At 47.0% G+C, this 20326-nt stretch overlaps 1 protein-coding gene across 3 annotated transcripts in view; it reads right to left on the bottom strand.

Annotated features, from left to right (window-relative positions):
- The window catches only part of Pnpla1 (patatin like domain 1, omega-hydroxyceramide transacylase), a 44223-nt gene extending 24282 nt beyond the window's left edge, over nucleotides 1-19941 (bottom strand). For 2 of the 3 annotated variants that reach the window (XM_074082327.1, XM_074082328.1), the window contains exon 1: nucleotides 19199-19941. In XM_074082327.1, coding sequence (XP_073938428.1) covers nucleotides 19199-19403 — 205 coding nt within the window. In that variant the 5' untranslated portion in view covers nucleotides 19404-19941. Of the gene's footprint in view, nucleotides 1-18382; nucleotides 19171-19198 lie in introns of those variants that run through there. The other variant, XM_074082329.1, reaches the window with a different exon arrangement.
- Nucleotides 19942-20326: the final 385 nt, after the last annotated feature.

The raw sequence follows: 20326 nt of genomic DNA on the forward strand, positions 1-20326 counted from the left end.
TCAAGACTGGTTCTTTCCACCCTCCTGCCTCCACTTCTGCTCAGAGAAGGAGGTTCTCCAAGGGCAGGTCCCTTTCCAATGGCCTGTCACTGTGCCTTGTTCCTCAAAGGCCCTTCAGAAGCTTTCCCTGTGGGCTGGGAATCCCTCCAGGGCCACTTGGTGGGTCCTGTCAACTTGGGGAAATCTCACAGTCTCAGAATGGAAAAAGGGGAGCTAGAAAAAAATCATTGAAGGGGAAGAAAAAGAATAACTTGCTGTATCTTATTTGGTTAAGTGTGTAATGCTTGCTCCCTTCACTAGAGCAAGCTGGTCTCTGTCTTGTTCATTCCTCGTGCTCAATACAGTGCCTGGATAGGATGGTGATAGGAGCTCTAATAAACACAAATACATGCATAAATAATTAATAATGATTTCTTCCAGAAATCAAAGAGGGATATTAAGGCCCAGAAAGAGAAATGACTATTCAAGAGATACTTCTTGACTTAATTACCCAAATAAAAGCTTGGAGACAAGATCCTCCCAGATAGAGGGGGAAGTAACAGAACTAACTACATTGACTAGTTCTGATGGATCTGTTGTGCCAGCGACTTCAGCAAGACACTAAGGAAATACGACGAGGGACTAGGGGTTCTGAAGCTGCTGGAAGCCACATCCAAGTTTCAGCCACTCGGGAATTTCATTTTTTTCTGTGATCACACCCATTTCTTGGAAAGAGCTCAGGCTTTAGAGCCTGGTAAATTTGGTTCAGATGCCAGCTTCACGCATACTATCTGGGTCATCACTGGCCAGTTAAATACCTTAATTTTAACACCTGTGCAGTGGGATTAAGAATACCTACTTTATTGGGATGTAAGACCAGTTTAAAATTGTCTGCACGCAACAGAATAGAGGATCCAGATATGAAGCCACACAACTATAAGCAACTTATCTTTGACAAAGGAGCTAAAAATATACGATGGAGAAATAGCAGCCTCTTCAACAAAAACTGCTGGGAAAACTGGTTAGCAGTCTGCAAAAAACTGAAACTAGATCCATGTATATCACCCTATACCAAGATTAACTCAAAATGGATCAAGGATCTTAATATCAGACCCCAAACTCTTAAGTTGATACAAGAAAGAGTAGGAAATACTCTGGAGTTAGTAGGTATAGGTAAGAACTTTCTCAATGAAACCCCAGCAGCACAGCAACTAAGAGATAGCATAGATAAATGGGACCTCATAAAACTAAAAAGCTTCTGTTCATCAAAAGAAATGGCCTCTAAACTGAAGAGAACACCCACAGAGTGGGAGAAAATATTTGCCAATTATACATCAGACAAAGGACTGATAACCAGAATATACAGGGAACTTAAAAAACTAAATTCTCCCAAAACTAATGAACCAATAAAGAAATGGGCATGTGAACTAAACAGAACTTTCTCAAAAGAAGAAATTCAAATGGCCAGAAAACACATGAAAAAATGCTCACCATCTCTAGCAATAAAGGAAATGCAAATTAAAACCACACTAAGATTCCACCTCACCCCTGTTAGAATAGCCATCATCAGCAACACCACCAACAACAGGTGTTGGCGAGGATGCGGGGAAAAAGGAACCCTCTTACACTGTTGGTGGGAATGTAGACTAGTACAACCACTCTGGAAAAAAATTTGGAGGCTACTTAAAAAGCTGGACATCGATCTACCATTTGATCCAGCAATACCACTCTTGGGGATATACCCAAAAGACTGTTACTCCAGAGGCACCTGCACATCCATGTTTATTGCGGCACTATTCACAATAGCCAAGTTATGGAAACAGCCAAGATGCCCCAGCACTGACGAATGGATTAAGAAAATGTGGTATCTATACACAATGGAATTTTATGCAGCCATGAAGAAGAACGAAATGTTATCATTCGCTGGTAAATGGATGGAATTGGAGAACATCATTCTGAGTGAGGTTAGCCTGGCTCAAAAGACCAAAAATCGTATGTTCTCCCTCATATGTGGACATTAGATCAAGGGCAAACACAACAAGGGGATTGGACTATGAGCACATGATAAAAGCGAGAGCACACAAGGGAGGGGTGAGGATAGGTAAGACACCTAAAAAACTAGCTAGCATTTGTTGCCCTTAATGCAGAGAAACTAAAGCAGATACCTTAAAGCAACTGAGGCCAATAGGAAAAGGGGACCAGGAACTAGAGAAAAGGTTAGATTAAAAAGAATTAACCTAGAAGGTAACACCCATGCACAGGAAATCAATGTGAGTCAATGCCCTGTATAGCTATCCTTATCTCAACCAGCAAAACCCCTTGTTCCTTCCTATTATTGCTTATACTCTCTCTACAACAAAATTAGAGATAAGGGCAAAATAGTTTCTGCTGGGTATTGAGGGGGGGAGCGGGAGGGGGTGGAGTGGGTGGTAAGGGAGGGGGTGGGGGCAGGGGGGAGAAATAAACCAAGCCTTGTATGCACATATGAATAATAAAAGAAAAATGAAAAAAAAAAAAAAAATTGTCTGCACGCATTAGGTGCTCAATATTGGTGATGTCAGCAATTCCCTATGTGATGGGGACAAGGTTTCTGGCTCTCAGCTGTCTATCTGAACAGGAGCAACGGCCCTTGTCTTATCAATGTGTGGGCTCATGTGTGTAAGCAAAATCAATGTCTGATGGAGTGGCTCAGCCAGTGGAGCGCCTGCCTTGCAAGCTGGAGGCCCTGAGTTCAAATCTTAGTACCACAAAAGAGCAAAGAAAGAAAAATAGCAAAGTGAAAGCATGGATAGAGGGTTGTACCCAGGATTCGGAGTGGTGTGGGCACCTTTGGAAACTCCCTCTTCTGTCAATGTGGGGGGCCCTATAGGCTTAGTGTGGAAAAAGCCAGGCTAGAAAAATCACTGAAAGGGAAGAAAAGGGATCATTTGATACGTGTGCATTTCCTTTGGTTAAATGTAATGTTTGCCTCCTCACCAGAGCAAGGATGGTCTCTGTCTTGTTCATCCCTATCGTTCAGTGCAGTACCCGGAACGTCGTTAGGCACTTAATAAACATGAACACATGCATAAATAATAAAGAATCTCCAAAAATCTAAGAGGGACACTGAGGTCCAGAGAGAGAACTAGCTAGTCAAGATGACACAAAAGGTAAAAAAAGGAGGGCTTCTCTTCCCCTCCTCCACATGGCTTCCTGCTAAGTGAAAAATCCTAGAACAACGGACACTTGGAGGCTGACAACTCAGGCTGCTGGAGATCGCGTTCCCAGAGAGCCCGAATTAGACCTGCAGTGCAGTGCAGGATGGATCTGCGGTGGAGGATGGGGCTGCAGCGGGTCTCAGCGGACTGGTTGCCTAGCAACAACCTTCCGCTCAACCAATCACAGGAGGCGCTGCGCGGCCGCTCCTCCAGCAGCAGCAGCCCCGGGGAGGGGAGGCGCGGTGAGGAGAGCGTTCCCAGGAAAGCCCTGGCCGTTCTCTGAGTCCTTGGTGAAGAACCTGGGAGTCTGCTGCTCCTACCTGGTCCCAAATTGCAGACTGAATTCTCAGCTGCATTTTCCTGTGGGTAAATCTTGACTACCCGACTCCACTGTAATAATAGTAATTATTATTATTATTATCCTAACAACTGTGGTTTGCCCAACAGTCTTTCTCGCCTATAACCTGTTTATCCTAACAGTGACAGCTAACCCCTGAGGGGCAGTGGCCCTGGCTTATGCTCCATTTTATTTCTATACCCCACACTGAAAGTCCATAGAGACCCTTTGGTCCCTGAGTTTTCAGTCAGGGAGGCTTTGTTCAAAACAAATCAAAAATGGAAACCTGATGTATAAAACACCCAAACGGATGACTGTTTGGGGTTGAAGCCAGGTGGAGTCCAAGACCATGTGCCGTTGTCCCACCTCACCTCCAGAAGGAAGCTTCTCAAAGCACCCTGAAACTCTGATGAATCCAACAGCCTAGGTCAAAAGTACTAGTGCAGTCCAGTCTCTCACTCTACTGGTGAGAGATCCAGCCCAGGATAACAGTGATGCTCCATGAATATTGGATGGATGGGTGGGTGGATGGGCAGCTGGGTGGATGGGTGGGTGGAGGTATAAAAGGAACAATAGCAGTGATTTTATCTTAACTAACAGATACAAGGGCCAAAAGGTAGCTATAAAGTACGAATGGTGTTCATTGAAAAAGAATCTCACTTGCAGCAGGTTGGGGGCAGGTTGCTTCCAGGGAGAGAAGACGGGATTAGGTTTTAAAGTTGGACTGTTTGTTAAAGCTTTTCGCTTGTTTGGCCCCTGGGATGATCTCCTGGGTTTGGGGTCATTGTCTTATAATATGAGAGAATTACCGATGTAAACTGTTTACTATTAACTATGTAAACTATGTCCAGCTCTAATTGATGGAGAGTTTCTGTTTGAAATTCCTCACCTCTGCTCTATTCTGCCCCTAGGTTTAGGCCATTGTCTTATTAAGAACACTCTCAGATGTAAATTACTCTTAAGTAAACAGTAAATTAAACTTTAAGTAGCTAACCTCAAGGCCAGGAGGAACTGACCCTCCTGAAATGTTCAGTTTAATAACAATGGGAGTGGCCAGGTGTCAGATTCAGTGAAAAGTCAACTAGATGTCATCCAGTCACAAACGTAGTTTCAAGGTAGGAGAGGTGGACCCAAGACAGGCAGGGCCTGTATCACTCCTAGACTTCAGCTATCCTATGGCTTAGCTTTTTTGTTTCACCATCCTTTTGTTATCCTTTCAATTAACTTTGTGCTTTAACTCCAGGAGTTGAGTAAAGGCATCTTCAATCATCAACTTGGTCTGCACATGATCTCAGGTCAACAATCGCCTTTCAGAGGGGTGGATGGATGGATGGATGAATGGTCAGACAGACGGACGGAGGGATGGATGGATGGATGGATTAAGGGTGTATACATATAGTTCCACACAGTTCACAAGTCTATGTTAGCAGAAGCAGAACCAGAATGTATGTGAAAACTTACATTTTCCTGCTTGGCTCTGAATGCATTAAAGGTATTAAAAGCGAAACAATTTTCTGACCTACTTAGCCCTTACAACCAAACCAAACAAAAGCAATACAATCCTCCACCCAGACCTTTCTCTAACCCTAAGAGTTAACTAGAGTGTCGGGTTTAAAAGCACAGTTTATCTTATGTCAGGTTGCCATGGCAACGGAAGTCCCTCCTGCAGGTTCATCACCAGCACCGTTTCCAGCCATGTGTCTGCAGGCCTCTTTCCTGCCCTCAGGTACAGGTTCCAGGTGCCTCTCCCCCAGAATCCAGGGACAGTCTCTCAACATTCACTCCACTGAATAGCCTTACTGATCACTCTGGGATGAAACAGGCAGGGAATGTGTCTAGGAAAGACACTCAGAATGTCCCCTTTTCTCCCTGTTTTCCTTGGTGGGCACAGAGATCCCTTCAGGTCCAAAGTAGATATTGATACTCCCCTCTTTAGGTCCTCCCTGATCACTGGGGTAAAACCTTACTTGGTGATTTTGAGAGGACAGCATTGGCTCACCCAAGGATCCACTAGTCAACTCCTAACTGCAATGGCAGCCAAAGATATCTGGAGGTTTTGTTTCCAATAGTTTGCCTGTTTTGCCCACTGAATTGGAAATGGAACTCAACTGTCTTTTTTGAGTTTGATCTCAAAATGAAGCAAAGAGAACAATGGTATTTTACTTTCTAAGAGAGCTGGTTTGACAATGGAGTCACCAAATGCAGTGGGACATCCTGGTTGGGTTCTGGGTCAGTGAAATGACATTTAGTAGAAAAGCTGGTGACATTTCTAATAAATCCAGTGAGTGGTGATGTACCGGGGTTGAAGTCTTGGTGTTGCCAGGTGTCCTGTGGCTATGTAAGTTGTGAGAGCCCAGAATCTGGATGAAGAGGAGACAGAAATATCTGTGCTACCTTACAACTTTTCTGTAAATCTCACATTATTCCCAAAGAAAGTTTTTTTTTTTGCTAGCTGAAGACCAAGCAAGGTTATTAGGCACACAGAGCCTGGTGCTCCGAGGGGCTCATGTCTACCTCCCAACAAGCTGCTTTCCAACTGGATGCTCCTACTGTGACATCACATTCAGAGCTTTGCCAGGTTTTCCAGATTCTCGTGCCTTCCACAGGAAAGCACAAAGGATTGTCTCCGGAGCAAATCTTTATCCATTTGGCTGGAGAGATTAAATCTAAGTTAAAACATGTAAATGCAAGTTCCTTCGAGTGAGTCGTACCTGAACCCAACGTGGCAGTGGGACATTCAACCACTACAAAATGACATCATTTCAGTCACACATACAAAGCCCTTTGTGTTTGTCACACCACTTGGTCTTACTTTCTTGACCAATGTGCAAATGACTGCTTGGCCTGTGGGGTTGAAGAAGAAATCAGCCATGTTGCTTGCAAAACCAATTCTGAAATCATGATTAGATCCTAGAAATTTAGAGAAACCCCAGTTTGGCTCTGTTATATAAACCTGGGGAATGATTAATCTCTCTAACTCCCTGGTTCCTCATTTGTAACATGATCAAGTTCATGTGTATTTGTAACATGATTAAGTTCATAGTGTATTTATGAACTTAATAAGGTTATAAGGGCATTAAAGAAAATCAGGATGTGAATCTGAACAGAACACCTTCTTACAGAAAGCACTGCCAACTCAGGCAGAGGAATAACTCTGGGAATTACTTTTTTTTTTTTGTGGTACTGGGGTTTGAACTCAGGGGCTACACCTTGAGCCACTCCACCAACCCTTTTTTGTGTTAGGTATTTTCGAGATAGTTTCTCGTGGAATTAATTGCCTGGGGCTGGCTTCGAACTGAGATCCTCCTGATCTCTGCCTCTAGAATAGCTAGGATTACAAGCATGAGCCATCAGCGCCCAGATCTGGGAATGATTTTTAATGAAGATATTTTGATTCTGGAAATGTACCCAGCTGAAATCCAAGGTACAGCTGGGCGAACATGTACACAAGCAAGCATGCTTGCACACTTTCCCCGCCCCCCGCAACAGGAACAATTGGAGTTGTCATGCATGTCTTAAAGAACACTGGGGAGACTTCTGGCTCCAGTAATATGGTGGGCTGAGCTGAAAGGAAGCTCTCCAGCTTCTGATAGAGCAATAACAATGAAAAACTCAAAAATAAAATAAATAAAATAAAATCGTAAGTCATGGTTGAACTTAGAAGAAAGACAGGGAAAAGTGAAGAGGGGCCTGAAAGTCAATGCCACATGAAGGACATGTATGATGTATGTGGTGGCCATGGGGACTGTTATCCATCAGAAAGTGATGATACAAAGATGTGGTCTTGGCTTCAGGGTCTTGGGTGAGGGGACAGGGTTGAACTAAGACCTCTGCCTAAAGCCAGGACCCTCCAAAAGCTGTGGGATCTGCTAAAGGTGCCAGCACTTTGTGTCTGCCAGGGCTTTGGGTGAAAAAACACAGTCTCCCATTAAAAGGAAGCCTCAAGCCCACACCGCATGTACTGTAGGCTTGAGTTGACACAACCTACAGAGGAGCGAGCGTGAAAATGGTCCCCAGTTGGCGATAACCAAGGGTGCCAATCCAGGGCCAACGAATGAGCTCAGGTAGGACTTCCTACCACCCCAGCCACGTGGGATTCCCACAGAACATCCAGCCCTAGCGAGAAGAGCTCACAATTACGTTAAACACACTAACTGGACCCAGGTTGGATTCCAGTCACACATATATGACTGGAAAAAAATATATATTATGGTACTGAGGTTTGAACTCGAGGCTTCATGGTTGCGAGGCAGGCACGCTACTGCCTGAGCCATACCCCCACCCTAATTCCACTCACCTTTGTTGGTTTGTATAAATAAATTAAGTTCTTTAGGGTATTCTTTAGTTAAGATTGAAAAATAGCCTGGCACTGGAGGCTCACACCTATAATCCTAGACACTCAGGAGGCAGAGATCAGGAAGATCGCAGTTCAAAGCCAGCCTGGGCAAATAGTTTCAGAGATCCTACTCAAAAGAACCCATCACAAAAAATGGCTGGCAGAGTGGCTCAAGTGGTAGTGCACCTGCCTAGCAAGTGTAAAGCCCTGAGTTCAAATCCCTGTACTGCCAAGTAATTCATCAAGGACTTACTTCAAGACTAAGATTTGCCAGGCACGGTGTCAGGAATGCATTCGTGGCTTCTTTTGTTTCTCGCTTTAACATCTGAGGTTTGTGATCCAACCCCAAATTACAGATAGGCAAACCCAGGGTGAGGCAGAGCACTGGTCAAGGTTCCGCAGCTGAACTCCTGTCCCACCCTCTCCCTTCCTGGGAGCTGTGCTCTCCATCAGCCCTGCACTGTCTTTTCCTCAACTGAGTGACAGTGAGGCACATGGATGACCAAGGAAAGGAGCTACCAAAGCCAAGGTCCCCAGGAGGGAGCCTTCTCTTTCCAGTGCCAGCCCAGAGGCCCCAGTGAGCCTGCTACCCAGAATGCACCTTAACCCAACCGCCAATGACACTAACTTCAGCCAGGAGGCCTTCAGTCCCAGGACAGCCCAGGTGTGGCAGGCAGATTAAAACACCTGTTCAAACTTTTAAAAGATTACTGGAAGAATTTCTTCAAATGAACTGTTAGCAAGAACTCCCCTTCCCAAATGAAACAGACAACAACTATGAGCTTCAGGTGTGTCCTCCTCTTGCTTTCCCTCCCCATCCTCAAAGCCCCAGGACTCCTGGGAACACAGTTTGAAAACTATTGACCTGAGTGAGGTCCACCTCCAATGAATCAGCTTCTCTGCCAGGGTCCTAATGCATTAGGGACATTCTAGTGTCATATGTCACATCCATAACTGCAGGAAATAATCCAAGACCCACATAAAACCCAAGCTAGAAATTGCAAAGCCACCTTCAGTGTCACCCCTACCCACAGCCAGAATTCAAGTGGCTCTTGTTTTATGAGCAATTTGGGGGAGCCATCAACCCACCGGATCTCAGACTGCTCCACCTTTTGTCTGGCTTATAAAGTGAGACCGAATCCCTGAAACATTAGCACCAGCCACTCTGGTGCTAGCAGAGGTTGACAGATTCTCAGGCCAACTGCACACCATGGAGAGGACAGAAGGAGCAGGTGGGGGGTGTCATGGAAGGAGTGATATCCCTGGACAGGACAGAAGGTCATTCTAGGCAGAGACTCAGTGGGTGCTCAGGCCCTGCAGCCTCCTCCCCAGGAGCAGACTGACTTGACAGGTGGCCCCAGAGTCATGGCCTTGGTCCCAGGCTGGGACAGTTTCTCTATCATCTCACATCACCCATTATGGTCTGTGGCAGAGATTTCTGGTTGTCCCTAGCATCCCCACCTTCCTTAGTCACTGAACCTCTGCTTCTTAGCTGGACATGTGGCCTCCCAAAATAAAGTCTGTATTTCCCAGCTTCCCTTGAGGTCAGATGGAGTCATGTGACTAAGTTCTGATCTGTGGAATGTGAGCTGCCAGGATTCATGTCACCTCCTGTACAGGGAAGAGGTGTGTCTCCCTTCCCCTTTCTGACTAATTGAAGGTCGTCCTGGATCATGGGAAGGGCTGGGGTCCTAACTCTGTGGAGCTGCCATGCAGCCTTAGGGGACTGAGTACAAAGGTCTGTCTTGATTAAGCCTCTGCTGCTCCAAACATTGCAACTTTGCCAATGACCCCTGGGTACGTGTGAGCTGGAGAGTTGATAGGGACAGGCCACCTCCCACAGGGAGCGGTGGGGAGGGAGAAGCAGAGGCCTCCTGTGGGGCTGAGCCGCAGCTCAGGGTGGTCACGCTGCCCAGTGGATATCTGGGAGCAGAGGGGATGGAGGGTGCAGATGGTGTGGATGTTGGGGACAGCCCAGCTTTGGGTTGACCCTTCCTACCTTCCTCACTAAAGCCCACCCTGAGAGTCCACGTGAGAATGCGGTGTGTTGAAGCCAGGCACATAAGACATGTCTGCGGCTTTTGATCTCAGAAGCCAAGACCTGGGTTCCTGGTCAGCGCCCCGTCCCCCGGGGGCTTCTGGTCCCTGTGCTGTACTTCCTTCAAGCAGGCCTGGGAACCCTGAGGATTACAAGCCTGACAATCCGGGACTCTCGGAGAACAGTAGACATGGCATATGAGGTTTGCGCTGAAGATGGAGAGACAGCCGAGGCAAAGAAGCTAGGGGATGGCACCCCTGGGAGAGGGGACAGCTTAGGCAAAGGCACAGAGAAGTGGCACATCCCTCGAGGACAATGAGAGTGAAGAGAAGAGCTCTGCCCCACCCTGTGTCAGCAGCCCTTCTCCACTGGGTCTTTAAAGGCTCATCCTGTGACTTGGGGACTGAGAGACACTGGAAAATGACTGCTTTCAAGGACAAAGCTAAGTGGCAGGATGAGCTCAGCTCCAGCTCAGTGCTCGTCACTCCCCTTGCTAAGTTGGGGCAGGGTCACTGAGCAGGCGCCCGCCCAGCTCACTCCATGCCGAGACACCAGCCTGCGTGTGACAGTGACAGACACATCAGCCTTATCTGTGGAGAATCAGATACTTGAGATGCCCGCAGAAGCAAAGCCGAGGAAAGGGTACACGGGACCTCTGTGTGACATTTAAATTGCTTCAGAATGAGACTTATTTTAAAAGCCTACTACAACGACGAGGCAGTGTTGGGGGTACAGAAAGGACATCATTCTGGCCAGTGCTGGTCATCACTGCAGCTGGATGACAGGACCTCTGGGCTTGTTATTTTATTCTGTCCAAAATGCTCAAATATTTTTCCAGATTAAGGAACTGGAGACAACAAAACCCATTATTTTGTAAAATTGATATATACTAATAAAAAAAGAAAAAAATCCACTTAAAAAAGTTTTAAAAATGGGCATGAATGTCCACAGAAACATTAAGCATAATAGCTCAATATAAAACCAACCGAAATAGTTACCATCTAACGAATGGATAAGTAAATGTGGAACAGCCATTTGGTGGAATATTGCTTAGCCTTTAAAAAGGAATGAAGTGCTGTTACATGCTTCGACCTGAAGAACTTTGAAGGTTTCTTCTGGGGATAATTAAAATGTTCTAAGATTGACTGTGGTGATGGTTACATGACTACGAATATATTGAAAGACATTGAAATGTATACTTCAAATGAATGAGTTGTATGGGATGTGAATTACATCTCACTAAGGTGATTTTTTAAGTTTTTTTTTTTTTAAAGAGAGGGAAAAAGAAAAAGTCACAAGAGTCTGTGTGCCTCTATCAGTTTCTTGGAAAAATGGGCTGAGTATGCAGATGGACTAAGGGGAAGAAAGAGACCAGTCCCTCAGCTACTGGCATCTTAAATTACCCCAGCCTGGCGCCAGTGGACTGAAATTGTTTTTCTCTGTCTTGAAAAAACCTAACCCTAAATTCTCTTAATAACAAGATAAGAGTTTGGGTTAGTCTGGGATGGGATGGGCATGTACAGCCTTCCGTGTGAAAGGCTTGACCTCTTTTCTTCCACTGCCTGCTCTCACAGAGGTGAGAGTTTTCCCTGTTTTCCATGGTGCATGGTGCATGGCACATCGGGCCATATGCAGAGCTATAATAAACACGGGTGCCCAGCACTGCCCCAGAAACCCCCATGGGTACCGGAAGAGTCAAAGCTCCCAGGTAAGTCCCTGTGCACCCATGATGGAGAAGAAAGAGCACAGGTGCTAATGAACACTCAGTGACCAGAAGCAAACATCACCACGATGATGCAGAGGACAGTAAGTGCTCCATCATGAAATGTTTCTTTTTCATTTGTGTTTGCACTGGACCTTGACATAAACAGGCCTTTCTTGCTGTGGTTTTCGGCCTGCCATCTGAAGACCTGGGCCACCTCAGGCCATGTGCTCGATGACACAAGGACATGGAGCAGCTCTGTGCAGGCCTCCTGACAGTTGCTCCTTTTCTTCAGGCATGGCCCTTCCCCATCTGAGATGCCCTTGCTGAGCCAAAAAAGTGCCTCTCTGAAACCCTGATATCCACTGCCCTGCCCTGTTCACAGCACGAAGCACCCCAGGTCTCCACTGAGTGACTTTGTGGTGTTGTCACGCCGCGTCTTGCTAGAAGCCTAGATTCCTGCCCAACCTGTCTCTACCTGTTTGACTTCCGCCCACCCTTTAAGCACTGGCTCAGCCGTGGCACCCCTGAGGCCTTCCAAGACTGTAGGTGTTGGTGTCTCCAGTGCCTTTTAATGACCTAACGTCCAATGGGAACTTGCTGGCTGCCCTCGAGTGCCAGTAGACGGTAAGGCCTTGAGGGCCAGGCAAAGGTGAATTCAGCATCGCATCTTTGTACCTCTGCAGGGTGGCATATGTTCCACAAACACTGGAGGGAAAGGGGGGAGGGGTGGCTTGCCACTCACTCTTTATGGGGCAAAAGGTGCCAAGAGATAGCCTAAGGGAGATGGGGTTTTAAGACTACTAAAGGTCCATTCTTTGATTAAAAAAATTTTTTTGGTGGTACTGGGGTTTGGATTCAGGGCCTCATGCCTGCTAGGCAGGTGCTTCACCATCTAAGCCATTCAGCCAGCACTTTATAGTGATGGGGTGTTTTGAGACAGGGCCTTGGGAACTATTTTCTCAGGCTGGCTTTGTACCTCCATCTTCCTGATCTCTGACTCCTGAGTAACTAGGATTATACTGGCACCCATAAAAAAGAAAAAAAAAAAAAAATATATATATATATATATATATATTTCTAACCCCACTTGTAACCAGCTGGGAGATTCAGGAACCTTGCTGGTGTCACAGAGCCCACCTCTCCTCAGGTGAAAGAATGAATGTTGACAACACATCTGGTGAAAACTGGACATGTGTTAAGTGCATTTACAAACATCTTCACGTGGCTGCAAATTGGCCCTATTTTAGGAGTAGGTGCACCTGTCAGAGATGGACCCTCTGCCACATCAGCTGCCACAGGAAGGTGACAGTTTCAGGACAGAAGAGCCCAGGCTGGGAGCCAAATGAGGGTATGCAGTATGTGTTGGGGAGCCTGGGGGCTGCATGTTTAAGAAATTTGCTTTCAAAGGAGACAATCTCTGAGTGTATGCAGATAGTGTATTATGTATTCATAAAATATGCTGTGTTCCACCAACAAACTTGTAGAACTAGTGAGAGTGCCCAACAAGGTCGCTCCAAACAACATCAGTATGCAAAACCCACTAGGCTCCCTTCTGTCAGAGATAATCCATTTGATTTGAAAATACCAAAGAATCCTAGATACTTGGGAGGCAGAGATCAGGAGGATGGAGATTTGAAGCCAGCCCTGGGCTAATAGTTTGTGAGACCCTATCTCAAAAAGAACCATTACAAAAAAAAAAAAAAAAAAAAAAGCTGGTGGAGTGGCTCAAGGTCTAGACCCTGAGTTCAAACCCCAGTACGGGAAAAATAATCCCCTTCCTCATATCAACCAACACTACAAGACCCTGGAAAATAAATTCAATGAGACATAAAATCTATATTAAAGAACAACAACAACAAAAAAAGATGAGAATAAATACAGAGATCGATGGATATATTTATACATGGGAAGAAGTAATTTCAATCAAGAGCCAAACACAGCTTTTCATATCGGAGGGGGAAAAGGCCAGGAATAATGGAGGCCACGTGTAGAGAAGACGTGGAGGAGGAGGAGGAGGCTTGCACATGTGGTGTGCTCCTTATTCTAAGGCTGTGAGGATTTAAGCAGTGTCACTGGGGCAGAAAAAGACAAATTAGCAAGGGAAGAGAAGGACAAGAAGAACAGTCTCAGAAGAACGAGCAACTTGAAGACTGCAGAAGAGACGCTGCAAACAGTGTGGAGAGAGCCGCCGCCAGCTGGTCTCACATGGCAGACAATGAAGAAATCTCTCATCAACCTCTCAGCAGGAAAATTCTAGATGGACTAACCTGAATAAGAAAGCACACAACTTAAAAAAATGTAAAAGACGGTGTGGGAAAAAACCCATCACAATAAAGATTAAAAAACACAAGTCACAAGAGGAAGATGGCACCCTGGACTGCATTAGACTTAATGTTTTCTGGGTGACAAAATCATAAAGGAAGCCAAACTAAAACTAAACTAAAATAAAAAGAGGAGTCACAGAGTGGAGAAGACAGGAGCAGGGTCTATGACAGATGGCTAGGACACAGAATACAGTGGACATCTAGAAGACAAAGAAAAGAAGCAGACAGAACAAGGCCATGAGCTGGCCAGTTGCAGAAAAGGAGAGAGAAGGGGTCACTAGGCAGAGGGGCGCACCCTCGCCCGCCATTGGGACGTGCAGACTGAATATGTAAAACCAATGAGAGAAAATTTCCTGCTAGAGTGACATAAAACTTTCCAGTCTGAGTACCCAGAGTTCCTTGAGGGGAACGAGAATTCGTATGAGCTGCTCGTGACACAGGGGCTGGGCAGGAAGTTAGGACACCTGCATGCTTGGGCATCCATGAGGAATCACTTCATGGGCTGCCCGTGTTAATGGCACGACTTGTGACACGCAGCAGGGTCTTGCTTCCCTGAAGCCCCCCCAGAGCCCAGACTAAAAACAACTCCAGTATAGTCCCTGCCCAAAATACGGGAGGAATTGATGACACGCAGCCCAGTCTTTGGAAGTTAATGTCACATAACCCTGTTTTTCAGGACTGACCGTCCCTATGTCCACAGACCCCAGCAAAAGCCTGAGTCTTGGGAACTCCCCCCCTCAAGCACACTGTGCCTTCTTGAGCCTGCCCACCCTCCTTATCTGGAGGGGCACTTTGACTCTGCATTCATAGATCTGCTCCTGCTTAAGTCCTTCTGTCCTTGAATTCTCTCTCTGGTGAAACCAAGATCTTTCTGCCCCCCACCCTCACTAGATGGCCCAAATCTGGGGACATATTTTGGTGAGCCGAGCCAGGAGGCTTTCAGGAGACTCCTTACTTAGGACAGGTGACTTTATTCTCCTCTGATTCTGGTAAGCCAACCTGATTCATTACCGATATGGGGGGTGGATGGACCACCTTTTCAGTTTTACTGTCATTCTGGATTGTTATCTTGTAAAACTTGCACAACAGTGAGGTTTACTCTCCCCACTCCTGTGTCTGAGAAGACCACAGACTCACCCACCAACAAGCTTTTTGTATCCTCAACTTCAATGACAGGGTAACACCTACAGATTTCAGGAGCTGTGTTTTCTCTCCCTTCTGCCTTCTTGCTTGTACTAAGCTTGTACCTTTGCTGCTCAAGGTTGATTGGAAGTTTTGTTATCTTAGCCAGCCCTAGCTGGAATGCAACATTCCAAACTCAGATTCATGTATGATAAATGGAAAACACATGTGTAAAGACCCCCTTGTAAAAATTCAAGCAGCAGTGAAGTTTGCATCGTATCTGCAGCTGTGTGGACAGGTGTCTGTGTTTCTTTCTGTCACAAGTATAGTTTGGGTTTAAAAAAAAAAGGCAAAACAGAAGAAGTAGGCGAGGAGATGTAAAGGGTGTTATAAAGAGGGAGAGCATTTTTGGAAAAGAAAAGATTTTGTATGTAAATAATGTTTTGTCCTAACAGCAAAGGATTGTTCCAAAGTGACAAATAAGGGCAAATCCAGAAGTCTAACAGTACACTTCAGAAGGACTGAGGTAGGGTTTGTGATGAGATAAAATTGATTTAAAAAAACCAAAACTCTGTCTTGGTAAATTTAGAAAAGATTCTCTAAAGACTCCTCTTAAACTCAAATAAGTCTGGGAGACAAGTGCGTCACCGACGGTTCGGTTCTGAGAGACTCTGCTCTCCTCTGTGAAAATGTACCTTCAGCTGGAGACGTGGCCCACGTGGTAGAGCGCCCGCCTAGCAATCACGAGGTCCTGAGTTCAAACCCCAGTGCCACCAAACAAAAGAAAAAAGCAGACATAGCTGTATTGTTCTTAATCAACTTCACTATTACTTTCACTGTACTTTGCGTCTTGTTTGAAATCTTCTCTTGAAAAAACACAAGGACCGAGGAGCCCAACTCCCTGTACCACCAGGGGCTACATCAGAACAGCCGTGTTGGAGAGCACTTTGATGCAGTGTGGCCATGCTAATGACACCTCGCCCTAGAATGACATGTGTGCCACGTGGGCATGGCAGACACGACCGGGATGTTCACTGTGACATTGGGTACAACCACAAATCTGGGTGGGTCCATCAATAGAACGACTAAGTGAGTTGTGACACAGTCTTTATGGGGTGTGGTGACTTAAAGAAAGCCCCGAGACCCAGTTGTGGTTCTGTCGCCAACTGATGCTGGTACTCCACACAAGTCACCTCTCCTGTGCAGACTGCTCTCCGTAAGATGTTCTTGGGTTCATTCTCTCATCCGCTTCAGGTCTGGGCTTAGGTTCTCCCTGCTCAGAGTGACAACCCCACCTAGCCCGGACTCTCCACACAATCAGTGTCCCCACCCTGGACACTGCTTTGCCAAGAAGAACTATGACTGGGCTGGTGGAGTGGCTCAGATGGTAGAACACCTGTCTAGCAAGAGCGAGGCCCTGAGTTCAAATCCCAGCGCACCAAAATAATAATAATAATAAATAATAATAATAAAATAAAAAAGGAAGAGTGCCAACTTTGGCCAGGAGCCAGGATAGATCAGGGGAATCGAGGCATGGGAAACAGCAGCCAGCAATTCAGAGATAGACATGTGCTAATGAATAGCTGGAATGGAAGCACACAGACATGATTTTCTTCACTTTGAACTTCACACTCCCTCATTATGCTGCAACACTGAGTAAGGAGGAAAACCAGAGCAGTTCTTTCCCTCTGACCTTGCCTGCTTGCCCAAGTGGTGAGTGTGCTCTGGGACCGAGCAAGGATATCTTAGAAAAAGTAATAAAAAACACTTGGGAAGGTGATCCATTTGATCACAGAAGCGTTTGCAAAGTAAAATATTTATCTCAAAGATGAACACTATCCTAAAGGGACTGTCTGGCAGAGCCCATACTTTGTTTAAGGGGATGTTTAAGCATTCATGTCATTACCAACAAAATTTAGTAATCAGGTCAGCCTCAAAATCTCTGGGCCTAGGGGAAAAGACAGTGTGACAATGAGAGCCACCAGACAAGCCAGGTGTCCAGAACAAAGGGGAGCACTCACCCCCGGGTAAGCTAGGGTCAGACCCCCAACCCACTAATGTTAGGGCACTCCTTGCACCTGTTATCAGATGTGCCGCACCCATGTCTGGGCTGTGTCCTATCCTTCTATCTTTCCTTTGCTTTGCTTTACTAATAAACTTTCTTGGTCTACCTCAATGTGTTCTAAAATTCTTTTTTGCGACAATATCACAAACTCAGTACCCGAGGGCCAGGCGGAGGCCTCCTCCCTTTTGGAGACCTCAATCCTGGAGTCTCACTGATTCTGGTAACAGCCAGCTGGGTTCAAGTACTGTTTTATGACCTTAGGTAACTTATGTAAGTGTTCCACGACTCAGTTTCCTCCTCTGTAAGTTGGGATAATAACCGTTTTCACTGGGGAAGGTTGTTGTGTGGCCTGAATGAGTTAATAGGGCAAAGACCTGGAGCAGGGCCGGACACAAAGGAAGAGCCGGTTAATGGCAAATTACATGCAGTGAAATGACGGAAGTGAACCCTTTCCTGAACTTCTGCCATAATTACAAGCCGTGCACTCTCTAGTCCTTGACTCTATAGAGAAGGGGCCTTCACTGGCTCGAGTTCCCCTCCTCTGTGACCCTTGCCCGGCACAGCCTGGCCAAGTAGCTTTCGGACAATATTTATCAAATGAAATGAACTGAATTAATTCTGAAGTCTTTGAATGCCAGAGGGTGAAGACACCATGACTCACTGTTCAGAACTTGATAAGAAGGCAGAAGCGGGGGCTGGGGGAGGGGCTCGGGTGGTAGAGCACCTGCCTCGCAAGTGTGGAGCCCTGAGTTCGAACCCCAGTGCCATCAAAAAACAAGAAAAAAAAAGTCAGAAGGTGGGAGAGACAGGGTTAGGGAGCACGGCAGGCCCATGGAATGGATAGTTTTACCCAGGCCCCTTCCTGAAGGCCTGGCCAGGGTCCATTGAGTGAGGAGGCATTAACTGCTATACTCACAGAGGACTCTGGGTAAAGAAAGATCTGGAAGGATCTAGCTCTTAGCCCTAGATCCAGGATGGAGAGGGGTCTGGAGGTGGCCAGGGAAGGAGGCTCCTTCCACTCTGTACATTTTACTCAGATATTTTCCCATCGTTTGAACCATTTGTTCTTGCAAGAGGCGCTCAGTAGTGGACAATGTTACTACTATTTAAAATAAAGACCCCCCACCCAGCATAGAGGTCCCAAGCAGGAAGGTGGCCTGCACGAACTGGATGAAGGGGACTGTCTGAAGCTTCTTCCTCCTCTTTAGTGCACCCTAAACTCAATCTTTGTCCTGTCCTTACCACCAGTCACGCACCACGTGCCACATTCGTCCCTTACCTCATTTCTACCTTGCCTCTTCCAACCTGCTCTGCCCAGGAGTTGGGGGTCCTTAATGCCCCCCACAACTGCGATAGTGGATGGTTTCTGATGGCTTCCCTGTGTCGGATGCTGTCATAAGCAGTTGGCTCATGTTAGCCGGTGTGAGAACAAGGGCAGAGCTGGCTGCTGTGGCTACAGGCCAGCCCAGCTGCCTCTGTGACCTCACCTCCCGCCGCCCCCTCCGCTCCATGTCTCTAGACCCCAGGATCGTCTTTCCTCTGCACCTTTAGGTGACTCGCCCCTCACATTGCTCAGGCCTCTGCTTGGATGTCACCTCCTCAGAAAGGTCTTTCCTTACCACCTTTCTAAAATAGTCTCTACTTTATCCTCTGCCTTGTCCTGCTGTGATTTATTCACAGATCTGAATAAATCACATTCTGTCTCCCTCCTGGTCCCTCTGCTACCCCTCTAACCTTCAGGCACCTGAAGGGGTGAAACTGCACCACGCTGATTAAGAGTTGAAATTTTGTCCCTCCCAAGGGCATCTGCATTTTGAAAGGGGCCAGGGCAACACCACCCACCTAAGACTGGCATAACATCTAACCTTGGTGTGTTTAAGAGAGAGGCTGCCTTTCCTTCCCCTAAGCCCAGGACCCAGGTTAGCTCACAGCTAAGGACCTCGTGGGAGATGAGAGCCATCAGCTCTCTGCCAGTGGAGCTGAGGCTGCAACCTGATGCAAATCTTCCCTTCCTGCCTCCCGGGTGTGACTTTGTCCCCAAAAGCATCCCCAAGGCTCCAGAATCTCTCCTGGGAGCCCAGAACAGAAGCCTTACCCATCTCTATCCCGCAGATGACCAGGGCTGCGATCACCGCACCTGCTGACGTCCCTGCAAAGCGATAGGTTGTGTCCAGCATCCGGGGCGCCAGGTCTCGCAGGGCATCCACGGCCCCTGCCTGGTAGTAGGACAGGAATCCACTGCCCGAGAAGGAGATGGAATGAGGGGTGTCCGGGTCCCCCTTGAACACCTGCTCTTCCATCTTCTGGGCCTCTGGCCTCCGCAGGGAGCAGGAACCACCCTTGGGTGTCTGGCTGCCTCAGCTCCACTGGCCACTCCCTGTGAGAACTTGTTCCCAGCTTCCCTGACAGCCTGGAGCCTGGAATGTGGCTGGCTTGGCCGGGCACCCACGGGAGGCTCAGACAGCCACTGCCTGGGCCTGTTTAGCTCTGCCAGAAGGCGGCCCCAAGGCTGGTAAGGTGCCTGGCCCCAGGTCAAGGTGCAGAAGGCCCCAGATGTGTGAACAGGGTCCTGAACCTTGTGCTGCTTCATTGCGTGCTGGGACTCATCTCAGGCCCAGGCTCCTTAGCCCTGGGCTCGGTGCTCACTGTTCCCTGCACAGGACTGTGCTCAGAGAGGCGGGCACTGCCCAGCTGTCAGCGAGAGGCTCCATGCACCCAGTTGCAAAACCTCTGCCAGTGGCTTTCTGTGTGCCTGCCTCCCTCCCTAACACGCTGTTGCAGGGAAGGAGTGACAAGCCGCCTCCCTCCAGGACGCCTGTGTCCCCTCCCCAACAGAGGTTGGGCTACTTTGTGGCTCTGGCTTTGAGCAGGGCACACAGTTCCCGTGTCACAACTCCCACATTCCTCCCACACACAGCCCCTCCCTGGCTCCTCCTGCAGTGTGGAGTGTGCTGTGTACCTGATTATTTTGACTTCTTACATAAGCACCTGTTTACTCACTAGCTTGTTTATTCTCTCGTTAGGATTAGCCATGGGAAAATCATAAAGGAAGAAAAATTTGGCTTCAGGGGTTCTGCCCACCACAACTTCCCACCTCTCACAGCCCCTTCTTCTCCCTTTCTGTTTTATTTTATTTAATTCTTTATAATTTTTTTTTTGAGAGCCTGGCTTCAAACTCAATATGTATCTCAGACTGGCCTTGAACTCACCATCTTTCTGTCTC

The sequence above is a fragment of the Castor canadensis genome, chromosome 8, assembly GCF_047511655.1.
Source record: "Castor canadensis chromosome 8, mCasCan1.hap1v2, whole genome shotgun sequence".
In the NCBI taxonomy this organism is placed as follows: domain Eukaryota; kingdom Metazoa; phylum Chordata; class Mammalia; order Rodentia; family Castoridae; genus Castor; species Castor canadensis.